At 36.8% G+C, this 26,279-nt stretch overlaps 1 protein-coding gene and 1 long non-coding RNA gene across 2 annotated transcripts in view; one reads left to right on the forward strand and one right to left on the reverse strand.

Moving 5' to 3' along the window:
- LOC120495238 (uncharacterized) lies at positions 1-24,326 on the forward strand. Its single transcript, XR_005626013.2, has 6 exons — positions 1-22; positions 1,709-1,764; positions 4,467-4,665; positions 19,144-19,268; positions 19,574-19,647; positions 22,725-24,326. It is a non-coding gene; the product is annotated as an uncharacterized LOC120495238 (long non-coding RNA).
- Positions 9,258-26,279, reverse strand: part of basp1 (brain abundant, membrane attached signal protein 1) — a 19,152-nt gene continuing 2,130 nt past the window's right edge. The window contains exon 2 of the mRNA XM_039694694.2: positions 9,258-11,587. Within this exon, the coding sequence (XP_039550628.2) occupies positions 10,979-11,575 (597 nt within the window). The 5' untranslated portion in view covers positions 11,576-11,587 and the 3' untranslated portion in view covers positions 9,258-10,978. The remainder of the gene's footprint in view (positions 11,588-26,279) is intronic.

Raw genomic sequence — 26,279 nt, forward strand, 5'->3', positions numbered from 1 at the left:
CAAGAAGAAACCAATGTCGAAGGTATGTTATACCAAATTCTTTGCTCAATTACCTTCATATAAATAGGCACCAACACCTAGATTTCTATTACAGATATATTCTATCACAGATAGTCTACAGAATGCTTTTACAGATAAACAATGAAGTTGTTGGAGAATATTATTATGGCCCAACACGAACAATCTACAAATGAGAACAACAAATATTGTCAAGGATTTTCCGATGAAAGTATGTGTAATTTTTAATCAAAGCTGGCAGATGTTTTAGCTTCTTCTTTTTTAAAAACCATTTGGGCTTAGTGAAGTTATACAGAAAGCTGAAATAGTTTTTATTTTCAGCCTCAATGTAGCCTACCCACTTATATGATTAACACCTGTCTAAATCAGCTCTGATTAATAACTAAATTATTTAGAGCTGATCAGGTGCAAGTACAAGTCTGTCCTGCAGAGGGCGATGTTGGCTGAACATTAAGTGTCAGATCAGACGATTGAAGGAAAACAGTGAGTGAATATTTATGCATGTGTCTGTGATTTATCTATTAATATTAGAGTTTAACATGTTTTTAATTCAAAATTAAATTATAATATATTTGATATTTTATTGTTTTAATTATTCACATAATTTCAAAAGTGATTTATTTCACTTTTCACGTTTTTCTTCTTCCCACTCTCTACGTCGGTGTAAACAGATCATCGTCTTGTCAGTCGGATATGCTTCTTCCGCCCGCCTGTATTTCTGACGGGTGGGCGGGGCTAATATGCTAATAACCACATCACTCCTGTCGCACTCTAGGATGTTGTTATTCTCGGCACTGTTTTTTTTAAACTGACGAATAAAATTGAATGGAGGCAGTTTCCATGGTGAACAGTGCAAAGCTTTGATGTTGAGAGTGACAAAGTGGTACATGTAAGAGAGAGGAAATGAAAAGATGGGAGAGAGCGAGGGAGAGAGAAAGAGAAGGGGGTATGAACTGATTGTTCAAAGATCAGAGAGTTAAAATGCCTGAAAACTGGCACAAATACGACCTCAGCTGTGGCACTGTAGGGTGTGTGTGTGTGTGTGTGTGTGTGTGGAATGATGATGTGTTTGTTACTTGACAAGCCATCTGTGAACAGTTTGCAGATTTTTTCTTAGCATTGGATGCTCACACACGGGTAGTTGACACACAACATGTCTGTAGAGAATTTGTATCTGTATTAATATTTCAAATTATATGAATGTATAAGGGAAGTTGAGAGGAGATAGTTGTCCCACTTTTTACTTCTGGTATTTTCTCAAAGAAGGTGTTTTTTTTTTTTTGTTATTTTGAAAGTCAATTTCTGTTGAGACGTATACAGTAACATCTAAGCTAAAAGTAAATAAATAAAAGGATGTCTCACATTATATGGGGTAAGTTGTCACAACCTTCACTTGTTACCTGAAAGCAGAATGAAAACAATTTGGAACAAAATTTCACACAGAAATAGCCATTTTATGTGCAACTCTTTCTCTTTCTCATTGCTCAATGCTCACATACAGTCACAATTATGAGAATGGTGTATCTTCTGTTGCTTGGCAACAACAGTGAGACCTCCTCCCCCACCAATGTGCAGCTGTTTTGGATGTGTGTGTGTGTGTGTATTCCAGCAGATGGCAGTCCATATTGATCATTCTTTATGGCATTTGTAATCATAAATTCAGAATCCATTATCATATTTCCTGTGATAGGAGGAGGGAGGAGCTGAGTTCCCATCGGCCTCTCAACAGACTGGATCACCACTCAGGTAGTCTATTATGCATGAAGCCTTATGAATATTTAAATAATGTTAGAATGAGCCACTGACAGGATATGTTTAATGTAGGTAAGGTGTTCATCATAACTGCCTGGCTGATTTTTCAGGAGATGATCTTTATATTTAAAGGCCAGCTAGCAACTAGCGAATTAGGTTCACTACTGACGTCCTGCTCAAACTTCCTGTTTCAACAGGAAATGCGTCATCACAGGACAGAAAACTGTTTGTCAAATCAAGTTCACAGGGTCGTTCAAGGAATAACAAAATTCTGTCATAATTTACTCAACGTCATTTTGTTCCTCTGTATGACTTTCTCTCTACTCAAATGGAATTTTTTATATTTTTAACTTTTTTATACAATGAATTTAAGCGTTAGTTCACTCAAAAATGAAAATTCTGTTATTACAGTAATTACTCACTGTCATGTCGTTCCAAAATGGTAAGATCTTCAAAAAAAATCTCCAACACTGGTTTTACAACAGCAACACGACGCTACGTGTTGTGCTGGCGTGAGAGCAGAGAGTCAACGTGCTTTGGAGATTAATAATTTTAATATAATAATTTTTTGCGTGAACAAACCACTCTTGTCACTTGATAAACTTGAGGTTAAACCGTCCACAGAAGTCATTTGGATTACTTAAATGATGTCTTTACTACCTTTCTGGGGCATGAAAGTGGTAGTTGCGTATGCTGTCAATGGAGGGACAGAAAGATCTCAGATTTCATTAAAAAGATCTTCATTTGTGTTCTGAAGATGAAAGACATGATGATGAGTTATTAATGACTGAATTTACAATTTTGGATTAACTAACAATTTCATATAATAAGCTGCAGATAGACAAAAAAGCACCACAAAGTTGTACAGATTTGTGGTTAACCCATAACCAAGACATGCTGCTGGTTTGGAGTGTTAATATTTGAAAGATCAAATGATATTTGAGAGATTAAACGTATAGAAAACTAAATCTATACATAGACAAAACCTATGGATACATAATGTTAATTGTGATAAAATAATTATGTTAATAATAATGAAAAATAAATAGGTTTTTAATTAGTTTCTTATGAGATCACAAGTCTATTGAGGTTTGGGATTCTTCAACTTTAATATTCGTCCTGACATTTTCAGAAATAATTTCTACACCCCTGGCCATAGCAACCTATGCACATGCTCTGCCTCATTTGAACACACAAGGCGACTTTCATCTTCCTGAGGTCTCTTACATCAGCTATACATCAGGCAGTTCTCTGTTAGTACTCCAGGCACAAATGTGTCAAACTGTCATCTTTAATTTGTTTACTTTATGCTAAAACTTCATGAAATGACATTAAGTCTAACCGCCATTGCAGCATTAAGAAAAGCAAAATGGTTTTGTACCTGTCAATCAATTTCAAATTCTGTAATGTGATAAATTGGTGAAATTTTCTAAATCAGGCCACTATGTTAAATTAGAACATCATTTACTCTCCCTATTGTTGTTCCAAACATGCTTTACTTTCTTTCTTCTGTGGAACAACAGAAGATATTTTGAGAAAATAACATTCTTTAGAATTTGTGTTTTGCTGAAGGGAGAAAGTCAGGTTTGGAATGTTTTTTTGACTATGGCTATCCATTTAAGCTCAGTCAAGAGCATTTGTTAGTAAAAATGTTTATTAGCACAAAAAACTAAATGTCTCTCATTTTGCTTTTATCAGTTGTTTTTATTATTGTAAAAAATCAAGTTTATATTGAGGCGCTTACACATAATTTTCTCCATATAATGGACTTCATTGGGAACCAAACGGTTCAAGGTCCATATGAGAGTTTCAGTGCAGCTTCAAAGGGCATTAAACGACACCAGACGATGAATAAGGGTCTTGTATAGCGAAACGATCTCTCGTTTCAAAAATAAATAAAAAAAAGTTTTAGTTTTATAAGCTCAAATGCTCGCCTTGCTCTGTTCTGTGATGAGCGTTCGTGACTCTCAAACTCGTTCATCAAAACGAACAAATCTTTTTTCGAGTCATGACTAGATAAGACTGCACGGAAAGCCTTCTTCTCAAGCCTTCTTCGTCTTCTCAACATGCCGACAACACAAACCAAACTCTTCCAGGCTTCAGCTACGTCTACTGTGTCTTTTACATTGTAGATATGTATGTAACAGCATGCGGAAATGGAATTTCTGATTCGTTTCGGCAGTTCAGAATCGATTCTTTCTTAACTTTATTTGTCGTGTGTTTTGATCTTTAAAACTTTGCCGACCTTTTTACATTCACAAACCGCTATATTACACACCTCTTGAAAGGTAATATTCGATATAGGGGCATTTTAAAAATGGGAATGAAACAAAGTTCAGTACAGTAATTTTAACAACGTTAAAGTGATGATGAAACCTTATCAATCAACTGAACTGTGCATGTATGTTTTAAACGCTTAGCCCACCTTATGTTCTTACACTGATTTAAATCCACACCCTTGAAAAGAGCGCATTTTTCTAGTGTATTTACTTTAACTTCAAGTCGTTTCAATGATGTGACCCATTTCAGATATGTCTAAAATTCCAACAACGGGATGGTTACATACTGTATAAATATATTTGAATTGTTTGATCAAAATTATTGGACACTTCTATACTTGCTGGATATTGGTAGTCCCTTGTTTGGCATTAATAAAACACACCTGCACAGGTGACTGAAGTGAACTCTCATCTCAGTTTTCAGATCTGACAGCATTATTGGCTGGAACGAGATTTACACACACTGTGTTTCTCTGTCGCATGCACGACCACAGCTGCAGCTGCATCACCATGGAGATGCAGTTAGCCAATGACAGGCGGCAATTTTCCCTCCAGGGACCCTGCTGATTCGGGCTGGGGGGAGCATGGGGGCGTAAACAGGAAGAAAAAACAAGAGGTGGGTGGATAGTGACAAATGAGAGACTGTGTGTGCGAGCATGTGCAGGTATGTGTGTGCGAGAAAGTGCAGGTATGTGTGTTCTCTCAGCTTCCTTTAGGTAGGCGGGGTTTACAACTGCATTTGAGCCTGTTGCTAGGCAAGACCCGTATCCATGGTTACCTCCATACCCAATCAGGTGTTAATGTTGATGTTGGCGCCTGTTTCATTCACGTGTGTGTGTGTGTGTGTGTATGCTATGTGGGAAGTGATGAAATTTAACCTTTCTTTTATGGTTATCGCTTCTGGATTTTTTTGTGATGGTGGACCACTGGAACTCAAATAATCTATTTTTATAAACAGAGCTGCGGTTTGGATTCCGGTTTGGGTTTGCAGAACTTGTTATTCGCCAAATGGAAGGGAACAGATAGAGAACTGTGTAGGCCATAGTCAGCAATGATATCCGTCAGAATTGTAGGAGTGTTACATTGGGTTTGATGTGTGTGTTAGAGTGTGTGCGTGTCCTCTCCTTCTGCCTTACAAAACCAAGTGACCGGTTGCTATGGGATCAGAGGCTTGGCGACCGTTACTAAGGCCTAAAGGCAGTCATACATGAACCCAGTCAACCCAGAGAGGAGACAGTACAGAGAGAGAGAGAGAGAGAGAGAGAGAGAGATACGGGGAGATAAAAGGAGACAAGACCTGGAATATTTAAACAAACAACCTTATTTATATTCAGGTTAAGTTCTGAATCCTCTAAAAAAATGTGGCTTATTAAACTGTCAGTTTATATATTTTGTTAATAAATCAAAAACAACCAAGACAACGCATAACATAGCAAACTAATAACGTATGTATAAACTAATAACATACGCCATGAGTGTCTTTCAGGGGAATTCATTATGGTTAAAGTGTGATAAAATACAAATATTACTTTTGGCTCAGTAAAGTAAAATAATTTTCATTCTACACAAAAGATATATGTGAAATATTATATCAAAAACATTATGGCAACCGGTCTATAGCACAAAAATGAACCCAGACAGCGTGATCCTCTATTAAAGGGATACTCCACTTTTTTTTTTGGAAAATAGGCTCATTTTACAACTCCCCCAGAGTTAAACAGTTACCGTTTTCGGATCCATTCAGCCGATTTTCTGATATTTAGAAGAATATCAGTAACCAGACAGTTGCTGGTCTCATTGACATCCATAGTAGGAAAAAAATATACAATGGAAGTCAATGAGACCAGAAACTGTCTGGTTACTGATATTCTTCTAAATATCCGAAAATCGGCTGAATGGATCCGAAAACGGTAAAACTCAACTGGTTAACTCTGGGGGAGTTGTGAAATGAGCCCATTTCCAAAAAAAAGTGGAGTATCCCTTTAAAGAGATAGTTTGAAATGTAAAATGAAAATCCTGCTATTAATTACTCACCCTCGTCGTTCCAAACTCGTAAGACTTTCGTTCATTTTTGGAACACAAATATAGATCTTTTTGGTGAAACCTGAGAGAATTCTATCCCTCCGTTGAAAGCTACGCAACTGACACTTTGATGCTTTCACATATGAATATTCATCAACATTCATCATCATGACATACGAGAACCAATGAGGTTCAATCTTGTGTAACGCAGCACATTTGAGCTTCTGCAAAAGGTTTGTTTCTGCAAGAAAACTTTAGGATTTCATTAAAAAATCGTGTTCCGGAGATGAACTAAAGTCGGGTTTGGAACGACATAAGGATGAGTAATTAATGACAGAATTAAACATTTTGGGTGAACTATCCCTTTAATTGTCATTCATTACTCAAAGAGCCTGTGTTTTTGAAGATACCAACAATTTTGTCCGCCATTTTATTGCTAAGTAAAAAAAAAGGCAGTAACTGCAGTTTTGGTAAAGCATTAATTATTAAAATTTTCATGACATTCAAGGCATCCTTTGTTATGTGACAAAACATCTTATCTTAAATGCGTGTCGTTTTAGAGAAAAATGGTAGTCGTTTGTACAGTAACTGCAAAAAGCCCTAGCAAAAGTCATTTTTCTCAGTTCTGCACTCTGCATAGTTACTGCCTTTTTGCTTTGTAGGGCACTACACTTTGTTCCATTGACTTCCGTTCATATATGCGTGTGAATGCGCCAGAAACACAAGCTAATGAGAAAAGTTTCCATGGTCTTATATTGTGAGATAGATAAGAGTTAGAGCCTTGACGTCATTGAATTTTGTTCATTTTGTTCTAAGTTTTGCGACAGTCGATCACTGTTTGCAGATACCATTGAAATGAATGAGAAGTGCCATAAACTCACTACCTGACACGCAATTGTCCATGACTTATAAAACTGCTTTTTTTGGGTGTAAACTCTTAAAAATAGATCAATCCAAAATGGATGTTTAAGAGCAAACATGTTGTCGATTCATTAAAAGATTAGCGGATCTCCCACAAAAGCATTTTATTCAGCGTAGTGAAGCATCTCCTCCATTGACATCCATTAAAAAACAGCCTCTAGTCTCCTTCCCTGCAGCAGCGCTAGCAGGCCTTACACTTTTTTTGCTAACCTTTGAGGCTTGCATTAAAGTGGCTTTGGTTTTGCATTTCGCTTTACTTCAAAGTTGGTGAACTGGCCGGCGAATTCGCATCAAGTGAAGACGTGTGACCAGAGTAGAAGATAGGTACATCACGGCGTGACCTCTTGGCTGAATTAAAAGAACAATATTTTTAGTAGTCGATAGTCGAGTATATTTTTTACTTTTTATTTATTTTTTACTATTTGTTATATGTTGAATTCATGTTTATAAAAAGTGACGTCATATCACAACCATTGCTGTGTTTGAAGAAATTGTGCATGCTTTAAGTCTAGTGTGACCGTGGCATCTTTTGTTGATCCTGGAACAACATTCCTGTCCAAATTACTTAATCCGAACCCTATACCATCCCTAAACCTAACCCTACCTTTGACTTATCCCAAAAATCAGCGGGAAATGACATGTGAATAAGAAGAAGACTGGCTGTAAGCGTAAACTTGACATAAACTGTAAACTTGTGTCCCTCAAATCTGATTGGTTGGTTTGAATGTTGTTCCAGGATCAACAAGGATGTTGAACATGTTTTATTTGGTGAATTCGGGTTCACTAGAATGATCGTAGCACAACCGAGGCTTGTCTCACGGCTCAGGAGTCTTCTGGCACCTCCGTTAGCGGCCTTAAAGACATTTAATAAATGGTTTTATAGTTATAGTTTAATAGTATATTTTTTATGTGTGTAAGTAAATATATAAGAGACAGTAATTGTTTTGTCTGTGCTCATTTTGCTTCTATGGTGAACATCCTAACATTCGTGGTTACTGAAACTATTTACTGTAGCATTTTGAGGCACACCAGTGATGCTGTTTACGACTGATATTAAAGTGGAAATGGAAGTTACGATAGTTTTTTCTTCCCTATTGTGACGTTTATCCAAGTAAAACAGCTTTTAGCATGAGTGTGGGCTAACGTAATTGATTAAAAATGACAAGGGCGCATGAATTGAAAAAAATAAAAAGATGTGCATGGATAATTCACTTATAATAAACACTGTAACGATCTGTGAAAAAATAAGATTTGTGAATTTTGATTTCATGGTGACATTAACATGCATTTTCCATCCAATCACAAGTAAATCAAGCACAACTAACTGTTAAATGCAACAATCCGTTTAATGAAACAGCCAGGCGTCTCAGATCTTCAAATCATGGATTGTTGGCTGTTCTAGATATAAAAGAGGTGAAAAGGCTCCAATTTTATGGACTAGTTTGCCAATGGAGATTAGATCAGAAAAGTCTTTAAGTCTCTTTTAAAAACGTATTTGTATAAATGTTTTTTTTACTACTTTGTGAAGTATTTGGATTCAGTTTTTTTAACTAATTATGTTTCTGGTTTTATATTTTGCAATGCTCCCCCTGCCTTTTTGTCATGTGTGAGGCCCTTTGTGCTAAGAAGCTTTAAAAGTGCTATATAAATAATTAGTTACACAATTAATATTGTGCACTTTGAAAATAGCCTGTATTTGACATTCCTAAATTATCAGCAAGTTGACTAACTCGATGGTGCAGTGAGTTATTACTGCATGTGGTTGTCAATGAACGGGTCTCTAAATGTCTAAACAGGTCACTAAATTTTGGATTTAATAATATTTTCCCGATAAACAGGCAAGAATAAACCTGGTGTCCTCCATGATTCCTTGTCCAATTTCCAGCAACAAAGCGCTTGAATGCGACCAACTCATAATAATGATTAATAGTAAATTATTAGTAGCTTGTGCAGTTTCAGTTAGTGATTAGCTGAACATGAAAATCAACATTTCTTTGTGTGTAATCTCATGTGGATCATTTGGGTATATATGCTACTTCAGACGTGTCTTTTGTGCCTCTATTGTACTGACAGCTTATATAACAGTTTAGATTTGCAGATAAAATTAGACTAGTCTTCTTTTTTTCAAGATGCAAGTTCAGAAGTTTTGGTTTGTTTGAACTGTCACTGTCTCTTAAGCATTAAAAAATAGATTAAAAATGTGTGTTGGGGAGAAACATAAAAACGGAATTTATCCATGAAAACAGAAAATCAAGACGTGTGAGCTGATTTTCAATCTGTTTCTTTCATTTTATTAATGTTGCTCCATGTATACAAGTACATATATCTCAGTTCTTCCATTTTATTTGAATTTTTTTTTTATTTAACCAGGGAATTTTGGAAAGAAAAGGAATGATAGAGAAAGGAACAGAGAGAAAGAGAGAGAGAGAGTGTGTGCTAATTCAAATGAAATATCACCTGTAGCAACATTATCTCCACAGCAACCAAAAATACACAATAGGGCCAACCACTGACATGCAAAACACACACACACAGCCTCACACATATAGAAACACACAACGCTCACATTGTTCTGTCAGTATATTGAGAGATCTGTGTGTGAAGTGTGTCCTGTTTGGTGAGTTTGGAGGTCTGTCTCTCTCTCTGTCTCTCTGACATCATGACAACTGCTGCTTTCAAAGTACAGAAAGACCAGAACTCAATTAACGCACGCACACACACACACACACACACACACACACACACACATGCAGAAAATGCATGCTCATACCATGCAAAACTCCATATGTACACTCACATAAAACCCTGGGTCCTTCCACACACACGTACACACTTTAATTGAACCTTCAAACAACCAAATAAAGGAATAGTTCACCTTAAAATATATAACATAACATCATTTACTCATCCTTGTGTTATTCCAAACCTGTATGACTTTCTTTCATCTGTGTAACCCAAAAGTAACCATTTTGAAGAATGTTCATGCTGCTCTTTTCTATACAGTAAAAGTGGACGGGGTCCAAAGACTGTGGAGCTCCAAAAAGGACAAAATAGCACCATAAAAGCATCACAAAAGTAGTCCATGCACTATATTCCAAGTCTTTGAAATTTAAATAATTCTTTACTCATAATCTTGCATTGAAAATCTGCCTTGACAGATGTAGTCCCCATTCACTTATGCATAGAAAAGAGCAGCTCTTTTCAGCTATATTTCTCCTTTCACATTCTGCGGGTGACAAAAAAATCGTACAGGTTTATAAAGACATGGCCAAATTGGCATTTTTGGGTGAACTGTTCCTTTAAAAACCATTAATACTGCTAACATTCAATAACGTGCGTGTGTGTATGTGTGTGTTTGATGCATTGTGCTGCACACTGATTTTGTTTTCACTGATATGTGAGAAAAAGAGAGAGAGAAACAAAGAAAGTAGGAAAGTCAGGGGATAAGCAAAGACACAATGCCAATCACTAACTAGAAAGCAGCAAACAGGAAATATGAAGTATGCATCAGGGAGGCTGGACTACTACTACTACCACTCACGCGCACACACACACACACACACACACACTCACACACATATAATAACCCCTCCCACTGCCATAACATCACACTCAAATGGAGGGAAGTGAGAATTGGAGGGTGGCAATGAATATATTCCATGTTTTTTTTTTCCACCCCTCATTGAATGGAGGTAGAAAGAAAGAGAAAGAGAGAAGAAGTTGGGGGGCTGGTGGTTTGTATCAAAGTTCAATTGGATATTAAAGATAATATCATCATAACTGCCAGTCTTATTCACCATGATCATGTCCATCGCCAACACAATGATCAAAGTCCAGCCTGTTAAAATCATTACTGTTATTGTTACTATTATCATTATTCATTTTATAATTACTGATATAATTTAAAATGGGCGGGCTAGTTTTATTATTTAGATTTGATTTCGTTTTTCATTTGTCATTAATCTTGTCGTTCACTGCTCCATCTGTTAATCCTGCACAGCGACTGCTTGCTCCTTATTGGGGGCGGGGCTGGTCTCCGTGGCGACTGGCTCTGCGGGGGCAGATTCCTTTGCGGGCGGAGCCTCAGTCTTTTTAGACTCAGTGTCGGGCTTGCTCTCCGTCATTGTGGCTACAGGAGGGGCGGGATCTTTAGCGGCAGGGGCGGGCTCTTTTGCAGCCTCTTTCTCACTTGGCGGAGCTGCAGAAGGGGTGGATTTTTCTTCCGCTTTGGCAGGAGGGGCATCTGGACTTTTGGCGGGTTCTGCTTTAGCAGTCTCGCTGGTCTTACCGTCAGAGGCTTTAGGAGCGTTAGCGTTTGCCGCTGGCTCCTCCTTCTTTGGAGGGGCGGCGCTTTTCTCCTCCTCCTTGGCTGCGGTGGAATTGCTTTCGGCAGCAGGTGCGGCTTCTTTGGCGGCTGCCGCCGTGTCATTGGTCGTCTCGGTGGCAGCAGGAGCATCCTCCTTGTTCTCCTTGGGAGCTTCGCTCTCGTCCGCCGACGCTCCCTCCGTCTTTGCGTCCTTCTCCTTTGCTTTCTCGTCGTTCACATTGTATCCCTTCTTCTTTTTGCTCAGCTTCCCTCCCATTTTACCTCTGACCTATGAAAGAGAGAAACAGAACAATCAACACTGGCTGCAATGTGCAGAGTGACTTTTGCAATTCAAAACGAGCTTGAAGTTGAATCATTAACATTAGGCCCTGTTTACACCTGGTATTAAGATGCGTTTTGGTCGATCGGATCACAAGGAGATGAGGGAGACACATTCCTGGTATTTTAATCTGTCTCTTTTGACCACTTTCAACCACTTCTGTCTTGATTTCTATGGGTGGGTAAATGTATGGGATTTTTCCAAGCGGCAACATTCTAATCTGAAAGATGAAGCCTACCCGGAAGTGTGATAAACTGCAATACATCTCAAATCCGCTAGAGGCTGGTCCTAAAAGGGAGCAAATATCCATAGGCGTCATGTTATAATGTCCGTTTTTCACAGCATAAATTCATATGTTTACAGTTTGGTCCCATGGACTTTTATTGTAATCTTCAATATGCACCGCGCGCCTGACAACTGTGAGGGGGTGAATTTTTTTCTAACTCGTTAGTTTAGATCATATTTAGATATAAAACGTATGACAAATAAGGGCGGTTAACTTTGATTGACAGCTGATAACGGGCCGCGCCGAGTGAATTTGACGTCTCGGCCATGATCTGACACAACACATCATACCACCTCTGTATCCTTTCTGAAACTTTTGTATTTTTTATTTTCCAAGATTTTCCAGTATGGCGCCGCCCATACCCTCCATAAACAGCTTCAAACCCGTTCTTCAGAGAGTCTATGGGTGACGTCACAGACGATTTTTCCATATTTTATACAGTCTATGGATCTTTCGATCTAATAGATTGAGAAATAAGCTTGCACAATTTACATATGAACACGAAAGGAGATGGCGGAAAAAGTAAAAAATTAGAGAGAGGTTCGAATTATTTTCTGGGAAAGGTTAAAGAGGTGTTTGAATTGTTTACTAGAAGGGGACAGCGAACAAAAATAAAAGAGATTGCATTACCTGGGGTTAATAATGAATGTAGGAAATTGATAAAGGAGAGAGATCTGTCTCTTAAAAAATCACTTAAGTCGGGTCTCTTAACTGATCGATATAAATACACCTCTATGAGGAATAAAGAAATTCAGACCTTACGAAAGGCTCAAGCAAGTTTTTTTTATTTTAAGGCTAAAGCGAGTTTTATTGAGGGGTCAAAAGGGAAAAAATGGCAAAATATTAATAAATTAACTGGTAAACAAAATAATAATGTAAAACAATTTGAACTTAAAATTAATAGTATATTAGTAAAAGACTCTTTATCTATAGCCACAAATTTTAATTCACATTTTAGAAATTCAGTGGATGAATTAACCCAGCATTTTATTGTAAAAGATATTACATATAGACCGATACAAATTGATCAACCGATTTTTCAAATAGATGAAATAACGAGATAGAAGTAGTAAAGATTATTGATGCTTTAAAAAGCTCCAAAGCAAAGGATGCGGATGGGCTTGATACAACATTTTTAAAAACAAATAAAGATTCTTTAGTATCCCCAATAACACACATAAACCTGTCTTTCAAACAAGCAGTTGTTCCATCTGCTTGAAAGATGGCTACAGTTGTCCCAATCTACAAATCTGGAGATAAACTAAATTTGAAAAATTATAGGCCAATTAGCATTCTTCCCATTATATCTAAGGTAAAAGAAAAATGGGAATCAAATCTCTTGACTAATCATCTGCATAAGGGTATTAATTCTTTACATCCAATGCAATTTGGTTTCCGTAGAAATTACTCAACAGACTCAGCAAACTGTTAGATCTGTATCTTTCGACACCGTTGACCATCAGGTGCTTTTATCTAAACTAACAAATTTTAATTTCTCAGAGGAAGCAATACTCTGGGTAAAATCTTATCTTTCAAATAGGAAGCAATATGTATGTATTGATCGATATAAATCTCCCTATATTGCTTGCCCCAAGGGGGTTCCACAAGGTTCTATTTTAGGACCTATTTTATTTTCACTTTACATAAATGATTTGCCTGAAGTATGTAAAGATGTACACATTCAGTTATATGCAGATGATGTAGTTATTTATACCCATGCAAAGAATTTTGATAAAGCTTCGATCATTTTATCTTCCGCTATGACTAATGTACAGGATTGGCTTATCAGGAAAGGTTTAATATTGAACACAAAAAAAAAAAAACTGTGTGTATGATGTTCTCAAAACGATTTGTAGAGATGACGCACTCAAATGTATTTCTAGGGGGAGAGGAAATAGAAGTTGTGAAGGAGTTTACGTATCTTGGAGTCACTCTAGATTCTACTCTCAGTAGAATGCAGTATTGTTTCAGTATTGGTCATTTAAGAATAACTCAATGTTAAGCCAATAGAAACACTGTATAAGAAGGCGATAAAAGTGTTTGATAAATAACCCCTCTCATTCCACCAAATAATACAAAATAAAATAAATAAAAAGCATAATCTATTGAGTTCTGAAAATGTAAAAATTTTTAATTATGCATGCTTTGTTTATAAAGTCTGGCATGGCCTTGCACCACCACCATTGAAGGAGTTTATTAAACAGAGGATAGATTGTGGTATTTGTACCAGGTCTGTCAATAGAGGGGACTGGGTGGGAAGTACCAAATAGGCGAACATCTTTTGGCCAGAAAGTCTTATCAGTGATGGGGAGTAAATATTTTAATAGTTTGCCACAGTCAATACGACAATGTTCTTCTTATCACTCCTTTAAGAAACATCTTAAGAAGTGGCTTATGAAGAATCAAGTGTGTAAACATTTTTCTTAGTAATTTATTATGTGTTTTTTTTATGTATTGTGTTTTAGTGGAGTCTTGTACTGAGTGTCTGTTATTGTGTGTACCTGCCTAGGGACTACGGACGTAAATTAGCAATATTGCTATAATCCGGCTTGTTTACGCTTTGTACTTTGTACTTATGTTCATTAACATGCTTTGTCCCTATTAAATAAGATAAAAATGAAACTGAAAAAAACATACCACATAACAAGACCAGCCGAGTGTGTGTTAGAAATCAGGAATGAATAGGGCTGGATATCGTTCAAAAATTTTCAATATAGGTTCCTGAACGATAATGCATCACCTTAAAAAAAACTTTGGTTTTGTTTGTTCAGTTTGTTGACTTCTTTACACTCAGCCAGGCGTATGTATGACATGCCAATTCATATTTCCGTTTTTGGCGTGCTATCAACACGCATTATGGCTTTTCAGCATGTTTATGAATGCCGTTGACTTAACGTTACATTACTGTATAAATATATGACCTACCCCAACCCCGTCACTGGGGTTAATAGCATTTATGAGTCTTCCCCTACCATCCTAGGAAAAAAAATATCTCTCCCCAGATAAAGATCTACATTTTGCTTTGTTTCGCTCGGACAAAAAGCGTATGGATAACACGCCACTTGACTTGAAAGTGGCGTGTATGTTTACGCATATCTCATCATGTCATGTTGACACAGCAGTGTAAAGTTTTCTTAATAATTTGACAACATGTATTATTTACTTCAATGAGCTTGTTGTTTCTGCCGTAACTTGCATTGCATTAATTGTATTAAAATTGCTTGCATTGCATTAAATGCATTACTTACACACAGACAGTCACCTCCGATAACAGATTCATTGTCATTTAGACACATGCATTTTCTGTCAAGCTGCTTTAAAATGACATTTATTTTGAAAAATGCTATGCAAATAAATGTGAATTGAATTACACTGTGATTATTGCACAGGTGTGCCTTAGGCTGGCCTCAATAAAAGGCCACTCTAAAATGTGCAGTTTTACTGTTTTGGGAAAAAAAAAAAAAGTTGCTGATTGTGGCCTGTGGAATGTTGGTCCACTCCTCTTCAATGTCTGTGTGAAGTTGCTGGATATTGGCAGGACCTGGAACACGCTGATCCAGAGCGATCCAGAGCCAGTAGGCCAGTAGGCGGAGAGCAGGCGGATTCAATCCGGTTGAATGTGCTTTCGACTAGCTCTGAAAATGACAGAGCTCAAAACGTTTTAGACCACGTTTACACCTGTATTTAGCATTGCCCACTTGTGATCGGATTGACGAAAACGCTTCTTAATACAGGTGTAAACAGGGTCTGTTTCCTAAATTTCAAATAATCCAATGATATCTATGAAATCTTTTGGCTAACTCTGCTGCCTTAAAGAGAAGCAAACTCTCACGTCTTCAGATCTCAACAACTTCTCAGATTGTATTCAGATTTGCTAATATGAACCAAAGTCTACAAGAAGTATTGTTCCAATAAGTATTCTTCCAATAAGAACATTTTTCATCCAATTTTTTAAATATTCTGTCATATGGTAACATATTGTAGACTAAACCGTTTTTAATCTTTTAAATGTCACAGACTTAAATATAATTATCTTCATATCCCCAATCCTAAATTTATATAGTTTCTAGTATAAAGGCCCAATTTATACAGTGAAAAAAAGAATATTATAAATATGTCTAAAACATTATTTGAAAAATATTAATAATCATATTTAATAATATTAAAATGTATTTACTAATTTATTTTAATCTATGTTTTATTTATTGATTTATTTTAATCTTTGTTCATTACGTATTTATTTTGACATTTTTTCCACCGTTTTTCTCACACTTCCTTGCGAACCCCAGTTTGAAAACCTTGAGTTATATGCTATACTATAGTTTAAACTACACAGTGCTATATGAAATCATATTATTCTATCTTCATTTTAGAAGAAACATCAAAGACATGGATGTACAAAAAGGTAACTATAGCTTCCCAAGCCATGAAAGAGCAACCACTGAGCAATAAAATATTCCTCTGGGATTATTTGTGGAAATTCAAGTGTAGCATGTCAAACGCAACATGTCTTGCATAATCAGAATGACATACTGAGAAGAAAAATGCAATTAGTTATTTTAATAGGTACCAAAAAAAAAGAAAAATAAATAGGTCTCTGTGCAAGGTGCCATAATGGAGAACGTAGAAAACACCTTGTATGTTCTGCTCTGGGTTAATTTTAGTACATGCGCTTTTGCTTCGGTCTTGATACAGAGAGCTAATAAAAGCTCAGCAGACTAACTCACTTCTCTGAGACAGTCTGTCAAGATTCTATCATATCAAGCATCAAAACTAGATCATTAATCAGAAATCAGACTCCAGCGCTGATAGTTATCTGGAAAAATGGAGGGGGTTTTAGAGGACAGCATCTCTGAGCCATACTACCTGCAATTCAGAACCGCAGTTACCAAGGCAACCGGGTGGTCACGTGACCCATTCCGAATAAGGAGCCGTGAAACACATTCTCGCTCTCTCTCTCTCTCTCTCTCTCTCTCTCTCTCTCTCTCTCTCTCTCTCTCACTCCAATCTCCCTGTTGGCTGCTTTAGCGTTCCTGAGCTCAACAACCATCTGTGTAATGACACACTTGCACACACACATACAGTTTTCCTCCAGACAGAAGGAGAACTGTAATCATGTGAAGCCAACATGCGAGTTGAATACATATGACAATGCAAACATGGAAAGTCTTTCCTTTCAGTGTGTAAGAGAACAATAGACACTATCTGTCCCGTCTCCACTGAGTCAAGCAGACAGGAGCACGCTGTTTCAGCGTTAAACAATACGCTGCAGTGTGTGTGCGTCTGTGAGCTGTCTCATCTGTACAGGGGGCTTGAAATTCACTTACTGAGTGAAACCTGCTGATTGGTAGTAAATGCGATCCTGCTGTGGCTTGTAAACTGTCTGTGCATAAAGTGTCAGCGTGTGTACATCACATATTCAAAAGCCCTGTCGCAAACTGCAAAATTAAAGGAGCGGATGAACAGCACTTTTGGCACCTGCTCCAATACAGAGCAATACAAAAGAGTTCAGTTCAAGGGAAGACAAGCATTGGAGACTGAATAATGAGAAACAATGCATCAGTAAGGTTAAACCTTCAGATGACGCTTTATTATTGAGGCTCAGCCCATTCTCACTCCCAAGGCGTCACCTAACTGACGCCTTGGGAAACATTTGGACATGCTTCAATATCTGACGCTTTAGGCGCCCTTTAGCGTCAGTAAGATGACGCCCTAGGATCGCGTGTACCCTACCCCCACACCTAAACCTAACCGCGTCCTCTAACAGACGCTTTCCTTTAGCGTCAGTTAGATGACGCCATAGGATCGCGTCATGTAAGTGACGCTAAAGGGCGCCTAAAACGTCAAATATTGAAGCATGGTCAAAGGTGACGCCTTAGGGTGAGAATGCGTTGTGAGGCTAGTCCCTACGAAAGAGCTCTACTGTGGAGGCTAGGCCCCATGACAGAGCTCCATTGTAGAGGCTAGAGCCCAAGACAGAGCTGCACAGTGGAGAGAGTAGGTGACAAGAATTTACTTGTCATTAGAGCTGCAACAATTGATTAAAAAAATCGTTATTGAAATCAGTGTGCAACAAAGAAATGTTTGTTGTAATCTTAGCTTTTAAATTAATCACAATGAGTTTGTTCCTATATATAATGCGGGTAATTTTATTTTAATAAATTTAATTGTTTTCAGAAACGCTACTTTGAGTTTTTTTGTTTGTTTTATTGCATACTGTATTGCTTACAGTTTTATCTGCACACTTCATATTATATATTTCAAACAATTTGCGCACACACATAGATTACACAAACATCAATTTACAATGTTTGAAGTTCGGAGAGCATTGAGCAAGATATGTGTATCTGTGATGAAAAAAAATAAACTGCACTTTTAAAATGCAATGTATTCCAGTGATGGCAGAGGTTGAATTTTCAGAATCATTACTCCTGTTACTTCAGATTCACTCTAACATGCTGGTTTGGTCGTCAAGAAACATTTTTTATTATTATCAATGTTGAAACTGTGCGGCTTAATATTTTTGTGGATGTTTAATATTTTAAATACTTAATTTTTTTCAGAATTCTTTGATGAATAGAAAATTTAAAAGAACAGCATTTATTCATTTATTTATTTAAATTGTTAACAATATAAACATCTTTACGGTCACTTTTGATCAATTTAATGCAACTTTGCTGAATAAAATATATATATATATATATATTTTTTAATGTTACTTCTTGATATCAAACTTTTGAATGGTAGTATAGATGTATGCGTGTTGCCTTGTAAACGAGTAACTTTGAATCGTAAATTGCTTATGTAACTCCAAAACTCCAACACACACACACAGGCAGGGGAGGGGGGAGTGGAGAACTGGAGCAGAAAATCTGACCCAATCACTGTGCTGTAACAGCAGCAATGCATTCTGGGAGCAAGCACACATTCATAGCACTTTATATCAAAATACAATAAACTACATTGCATATGGACAATTTTTTCTAGTAAATTATTAGATGTATTATTATATTCTAGTATTAATAGCTGACTTGTGTTCTGTTTGTATGCAACCAATCTTCTCTTGCATATCTAAATGTAATGACTCTAAAGTTTATGTGTATGTCAGGATAATGTAAAAGTGAATCAGCATAAGAAGATAAGTTACTACCGTAATATTCATCTTCATTCAACCATTTGTCTCTCAAACACACTCTGTGTGTTTGTATGTTGAATACAGATGCAGATGGTTTTACCTCCAGGTCAACAGGGGGAAGTGTGGAGCCACATCCCTGAGATGTTTTATTGAAGACCGGACTTGAGTGGAGGGACAGAAAAGACAAGGAGAATGTGACAGCTCGAAGTGTAAGACACACACACTAATAACTTCAGATTGTCCTCCAAGCCCAAATACACGCATACACATGCACACAAGCTCATAACCTTAGAGATGTACTCAAATAAACCCCACACACTAGCACATTGTTGGCTAGGGCCCGGGCCTCTACGTAAACACAAGCTCAGGCTAATGAGTAACTCCAGACCAGAACACAGAGCAGACAGCGAAACTGGAAGCTTTTGTTCTTTTGTTTGATTGGCCGAGATGATTTGAAAAGTAAATGTTATGATGATTATTGGGATTGTTTTATTGATTATTCTTGTTTACACAGATCATGATCCAAGCACCAAATTGTGGATGACTTTCAGGAAGACTGTTGACAGAAAGAGTCTGATTTCCCTCCAGGTAACTTGTTCTGTTTAATTTCTAAACTTCCCCCTCCAGATAGCCTATATATATTTTTTTTTTTTTAAGGTCAGAACTGTGTGTTGAAAGTGATCACTACTTCCTTCTTGATTCTTCCTGATTAGTGCACATGGTTTAGACTCTTAATATCCGTCTAAAAACCAGAGGTTAACTGACACACTAACTATGGGACTAAAATCGAAGAGAGAAACTCACAAAACATGTATTGCGACTTCTAAAAACAGTTTATTTGAGTTCTTTCAGTGCACAATTCAGTAAAGGAATTATGCAAATTAAGCAATGCCATGAATGCACCTAAAAAATTGGTATGAAGATAATTTGCAGGCTGTAATTCCCCATCTTACAGGCCGCTTCTTAATGCTAGTGGAGGATAATGCAGACTACTACAATCTGTCATACTTTATCCAAACACCTTAATTGGCTCTTTCAAATGCAGAAAGTGTGTTTGACCACACCACAGTCTGGGTGTCTTTTAAAGTGTACTTCTCTTGTCAGAAACAATAATCTAACGTGCAGCGCTCCGACATATATAGCAAGTAGAGTTCAATTCCTGACTCGAGGTCCTTTGCCAATCCCGTTCCTCCACCCCGTGCTATCCTGTCTGATCTCTACACTGTCCTATACAATAAAGCCATAAAAAGGCCAAAAATATAACAAAAAAGTGTTCTCCATCATTTGATGAATTACTACTGTTATTATCAGTAGATAAATGTACTAAAAAATGCTGTCTATTTGTGCTAACTGTGCCAGGCAAACAGCGCTGAGCTCTCTATAATGATCCTAATTTACCTAGAAAGTTCGAAGCCATATAAAAATGCAATTCAAATGATTCACCTTTCAAATGATTTGGGTCTGTACGATTTTTTTGAAGAACAAAAAAACTACTGTCCACAAGGACGCGTTACATTTTAGAGCCTTATTGCCTTTTTACCTTTAAAAAAGGCAATAAACCACTCATTGTATTTAACAAAACCCATTCTTAACTGTGTAAAGCCCTGTAATGCACAACATGTCATGCCTTTTTGCTTTAGCAGAATGAAGACTAGAATGTGTATCTTGAGTAAATGTGCTGTCATTTTAAAATTCTACGAAACCATCTGTTGATTAAGCAATTGAGTTGAGTTTAATTTATATAGCTCTTTTGCCAAGATTGAAGCACTTTACAAGGAACAACCGAAATACTGTACATCTGTTCAAGGAATAGGTGAACTTCCCGTTTATTGAGTCTATAGTAGGAGATAAACCTAGAATGACAAGAATGTGCCTTGCCGATTCATATTGGTTTTAGTTTGTTTGTTTAAAATATGGTAAATATTAGGACGTGTGTGTGTGTGTACTTCAGAAATACAAACAATAGCTTGAGGGAACGTTTTAAATGAACACGAATGCAATAAAACGTAGCCCCAGCAGCCAGTACTAAAATAAATTTTTGTTGATTGTGTTTCTAAAAAAGTGCAGAGGTGGTTTGCTAACTCATTTGGACAATGTCTTGAGAACTGTGAAAACTTTTGACCTGGTAAATTTCTTCATCCTACACGTACAGAGCCATCTCTCAGGATGGAAATTGCTCTAATGAAAACAATGGCGAGGGAACATAAACACCACTGGCAGACAAAAACACGCTTGCACATGGAGACCTTGAGATTCCTTCTTCAGTAGTGTACAGACTCCACATTAGTCTGATGACTGTTTAGCGGCTCACTGATGGCAAAATGCACTGTGACTTTGAGTGTGTGTGTGTTTATTTAAGACTGCCATGGTTCCTTACAACTGACTAGAGCCAGTCTGAGATGTTAACACACATACACACACACAATCCCTGAGCCTCACCCTGAGTCGCAGCCTTGCTATGAGTGTTTTGTGATAGTGAGTGAGATTTGATCATGCCATGTCCTTCAAGTACAAACATCCATAAATCGTGTTCCATGACAGATGCTTGATAAAATAAAATGTGAGCTCTCTCACCTGAACACACTCTTGTGTAAATGTAGTGCACACTTATGGCTGCTTCTTCAACTATGGACACTTTTAATTTGTCAACTTGAAATGTCAGTATACTGTACATACATTACAGGAGAATTCAGATATTTTCTGAGCAAACAAATGTCGTTTCCACAATTCCGCAATGTGTTACTTTGATAACATGGTTTTGTTGTGGAAATTACATTTTGAAGATTTTAGACATAAAACAGCAGATTCATACAGGTTTTTTCACAACAGTATTTATGTAACTCAAAATAAATGTTACACTTATTGTCTATTTTTACAGAATTACAGCTTGACTGGATAAATTACATTTATGCTGATTTTCCTTCACATATCTCTTATAATATATATATATAAAACGCTGTGATGGAAATGATACCGCAACTGAGGAATAGTCAACATAATTTTCTAATTTGTAATAATAGTTTGTAATCATTGTTTATGATTGATTTTAAGATTGATCTTTTTACCTGAGAGAACGGTAAAAAGAATCTAAATATGGGGGGAAAAAAGAATATTGAAAACATGGTGAAATATTTCCTAGACTTTTCTAGATGAAAAATCTGTCGTTTTAATAAAAATCAACCTCTGGGGCTAAATAATTGAAGAAAGCCCACAAAATCTTTTATCAGGTTATTAGAAGGACTTTAGGTTTCATATCTGACTCTTTAAAGATTCATACAGTTACAAAAGACTGAAAATATCTGAGATTTATGCTTAGTCTAAACATAATCCACATATCACCAGAAAAAAACATGGACGCACAAATCTACAGAGTGTTTAATGTTTTCATTCTTGTGGGAAACTTGCTGTCCTAACAAGAGGCGACTGCATTGTTCATTAGGCCTTGATTATACAATCAACGTCCTGAACACAACAACATTTACACCCTCACTCCTGTCTGTCCTTTCACAACGCTCTATGCAGGAAATATATAATGATACATTTATTGTTCTGAATTTCATATAAAACTGCTTGTCATTGTGTACATTTTTGTCATTTTCATATTTCTCCTGTCTAATGCTCTCATATAGTGCTAAGACTGTGTTTTGTGTGTATCTTTCTCCAAGGGACTGTAACAGACAGGTGGGGTCAGTGGGGGTCTGGCCTTTGATTGGCTGTTGCCGTAGGAACCATAGGAGAGCTGCCATTCTGGCTCATTCTTCCAGTTCCTTCAGGTCATTGCCATGGCAACCCAGAGAGAGATTCCATGATGATGACACACACATCAACAGAATCAAGGAATCTGATCTGCTAGGTAACAGTTGATAATTAACACATGATTATATAAATATATAATTAAACACGTGAAGTTACCTTGCATTTTGTAGGTTGATACGTGTTAAAGGGATAGTTCACCTAAAAATGAAAATTCTGTCAGTTCTTTCTTTATTTTTTTTCTTCTATAGAACACAAAGTAGAAATTTTTGAAGGATGTTTCAAGTCAATGGGGTCCAAAACAATACTGGATTGCGATCTCGATTCCAAACACCGACGCAATCTTATTCTTAAATGACAGCGATTCTCCTGTGTCTATTAAACCTTAGACAAGATCGCATCAGAACATTTAAATCTGTGTTTGCGCTGCTGAGCCAGAGAGCGAGAACCAAAACAGCTTCACAAACAGTTTTTTAACACCACAGTATGGTTATTTCTGTTACAAATATTCAGATTATCACAGATGTACTAGGATAAATGTTTAAACTTCAGATATAAACACTGATGTCTACGGTAGCGATCAAAATAAAGCAAATCACCTTTTGAAAGTGACTTGCCGCTTCAAATAATGATTAATTTGTATCATTACATCATTATACCAGTAGGTGGCGACAAGTGATTGTTAAAAAATGTAATTGTTAAAGCTGCACTATGTAACTTCTTCTAACTTTATAATATTTTTCCAAAACCCTTGAGATGGTATTTCGACTTACAATAGGTTGAATGACAGGTCTGCCATAGCCTGGCAGTGTCTGTATCCCTTTTACTGGCACTCTGTAACTTCGAGGTGCGAGTAGGAACCCGAGCACAAAAAAGAACTACAAAATTCTACAAAATTTGACTTCCTCAATTTCCGACGCGAGAGCCCAACAAGCGGTTTTTTTTACCTCTATATGTTGTCGTGGCTCCGGTCCAGTGCATCAGTCTTCCCCCGCCTAGCAAATGTGAAGTGCGTCAGAAACAGAGCGCTCACGCGATCAGTTTACTGTTGGTAATGTGTTGTGTCCGCATCCAATGTAGACTGCATTGCTTTCTTTTGAGGGCACTTAAGACACTCAATCATCCCCATAGGGGATGAAACATTTCACACACAACACTGGAGTCTGCCCAAGATGTGAGAACTCCTTCCTTCTGTAGAGTTCGGGGGTATCGCTTGTCAGATTTTGGCAGATTTTACAACAGTAGTAGGAGACAATACTGTTTCCCAACTGTAGGGGGACCCCGAGAGCAGATTTTCAAAAGTAACATAATGCTGCTTTAATGAATCATTCATTCAAGAGATTTTTTTAGAAAACCCTGATTCATCCAGTAATGAAACAAGTATTTATGAGCGAGTCATTGAATCATACATTTAAAATAGATTTAAAAATAAAATAAAAATCATTCAAACTAATGAAATACTTATAACATTTTGTCAGAGCCGTTTACTTACTTTCTAAATGACGTATTTTGATTAGTTGTATGTTCTCTATTTGAAACTAAATAAAATTATTCTAAATGTATCCAGAATCGTTCCCATTGACTTTGATTTATTTAAAATCTTCTTTTGTGTTTTACAAAAGAATTTTCACAGTTTTTTGGTCAACTATCCCTTTATTTCTTCAGAATTCACAACTACCTGCTGTGTTTTCTAAGAAAAATGTGGGAAAACAGAAAACAACCTGCAGAAGCACCTGCAACTCCAACTAATAAATCATTTTAAACGCAAAATAATTATTCAGAAAGCTTGTAAAATGTAAAATGTTCAAATGTGAAACAATAGCAGGCTCAGTTCTTTAGCTCCTCTCACAGAGCACATAAAGCCACCAATCACTTTCCACACAGTGCACACAGACCGCAAAGGATGATGGGACAGAACCTGACTAGTGACTGACACTAAAACTTATCAAGTTTTACCGACACAACTAAGGCTGCCTGAGGAAAACATCAAATAATAAAAAGAATGCTCCACTAATCTGAAGTAGTTAACAACGGTGTGACAGAATGGGCACGTAGACTTTGAAATGGCTTCTTTTTTTGGTTAAGTGACGAGTCCAAAAATAACTGATTTTGAATGCATCTCTAATTTGGGACTGTCTCAGATGTGCTTGAGTTATCTGTCCCTTTCAATGATCTTCCACAAACAAATGCACACACACACACACATACATTCAAAGCTCTGCTTGGCTGAGCTGCCTCTGTCTGTGTCAGTGCCATCCTGTCTCACCGCCTCCTTCCTGTCTCTCTCTTGCTTTCATGTCTATCCCGCTCTTCTTCTGACAAACACTGAAAACTGTGATCGCAATCACCTAAATATTCATCTCAAAGAACCTGGTGCACCAAATTCAGTATAAGACTTCTGAAAAAGTTTTCACTATGATTCTTTCAACGATTGTCTTTCATGACAATCTTTTATTAGTGGCGCACTTGAGGTAGAACACTTACTGTAAAAAAAAATCTCTTTCATGATTAGTAATCACAGCATTTTTTCTTTTGTCAAATCAACTTAAATAATTTATTTAGTTCAGATAACATATAATTTTGAGTTTCTGATGATTAAATCATTCACCTTCGTTGTATTAACTCACTTTTTCCATTTTAATGAACTTAAAATTTTAAGGCAACCAGGTTACTTACTTTTTTTAAGTTAAACCAACAATATTTTTTTTTACAGTGCTGGCTGGCTGGTGGCTTGGATGTTGTTTGCTATTGGCCAACAGGGATCCAGGTTCAAATATAGCTTGAGTTTTCATCATTTCATTTCCTTTCTCTCTTTCAATTTCCTCAGGGACATTTGTCGATTTACGTATTTTCCGACCTGAATTATGAGCCATGATGTAATTTTTAAATGCGAGGGAAAAAAATACTGCGTTTTTAATTACGGTACCTTTTTTTTTTTAATCCCGTGATCCGCATCATTCATTTCAGCCAGCGTCCAAAATAAAACTAAACTGTGTCACTCATCAACTGGCCGATAACTGCGGCTACATGTTACAGAGTGAAGCGAGGAAGCTCATGATCTGGTGTTTTCCACCTAAATAAATGCTCCACAGCCATAAATATTACTGTTGTAATTTTACTGTAAATATATATTATTATTATTATTATTAAATTCTATTTTTATTTAATAATAAATAAATAATAATAAAATAAAAATATTGTTTTGAATAATGATGATGATGTTTTTTATTTTTGCTGTATAGTCAAATTGAATGGAAATAAATGCAAATAAACAGCCCATAATCGATTCTTTCTCAACTCACCGACTGAAACTAGACAAATATTCTCTGATTCAGACTGTAACTCTCCTCTTATATGGATCTGCAATCATGAACTAACCCATCAGACAATACAGATCTTTCTCACCGTCGTGACTTTGCAACTCCAGCTGGGCTTATAACCCGGTGTCTCATACTGACATGAATCAC

Source organism: Pimephales promelas, chromosome 5 (genome assembly GCF_988280905.1).
Source record: "Pimephales promelas chromosome 5, fPimPro1.hap1.1, whole genome shotgun sequence".
NCBI classification, from domain to species: domain Eukaryota; kingdom Metazoa; phylum Chordata; class Actinopteri; order Cypriniformes; family Leuciscidae; genus Pimephales; species Pimephales promelas.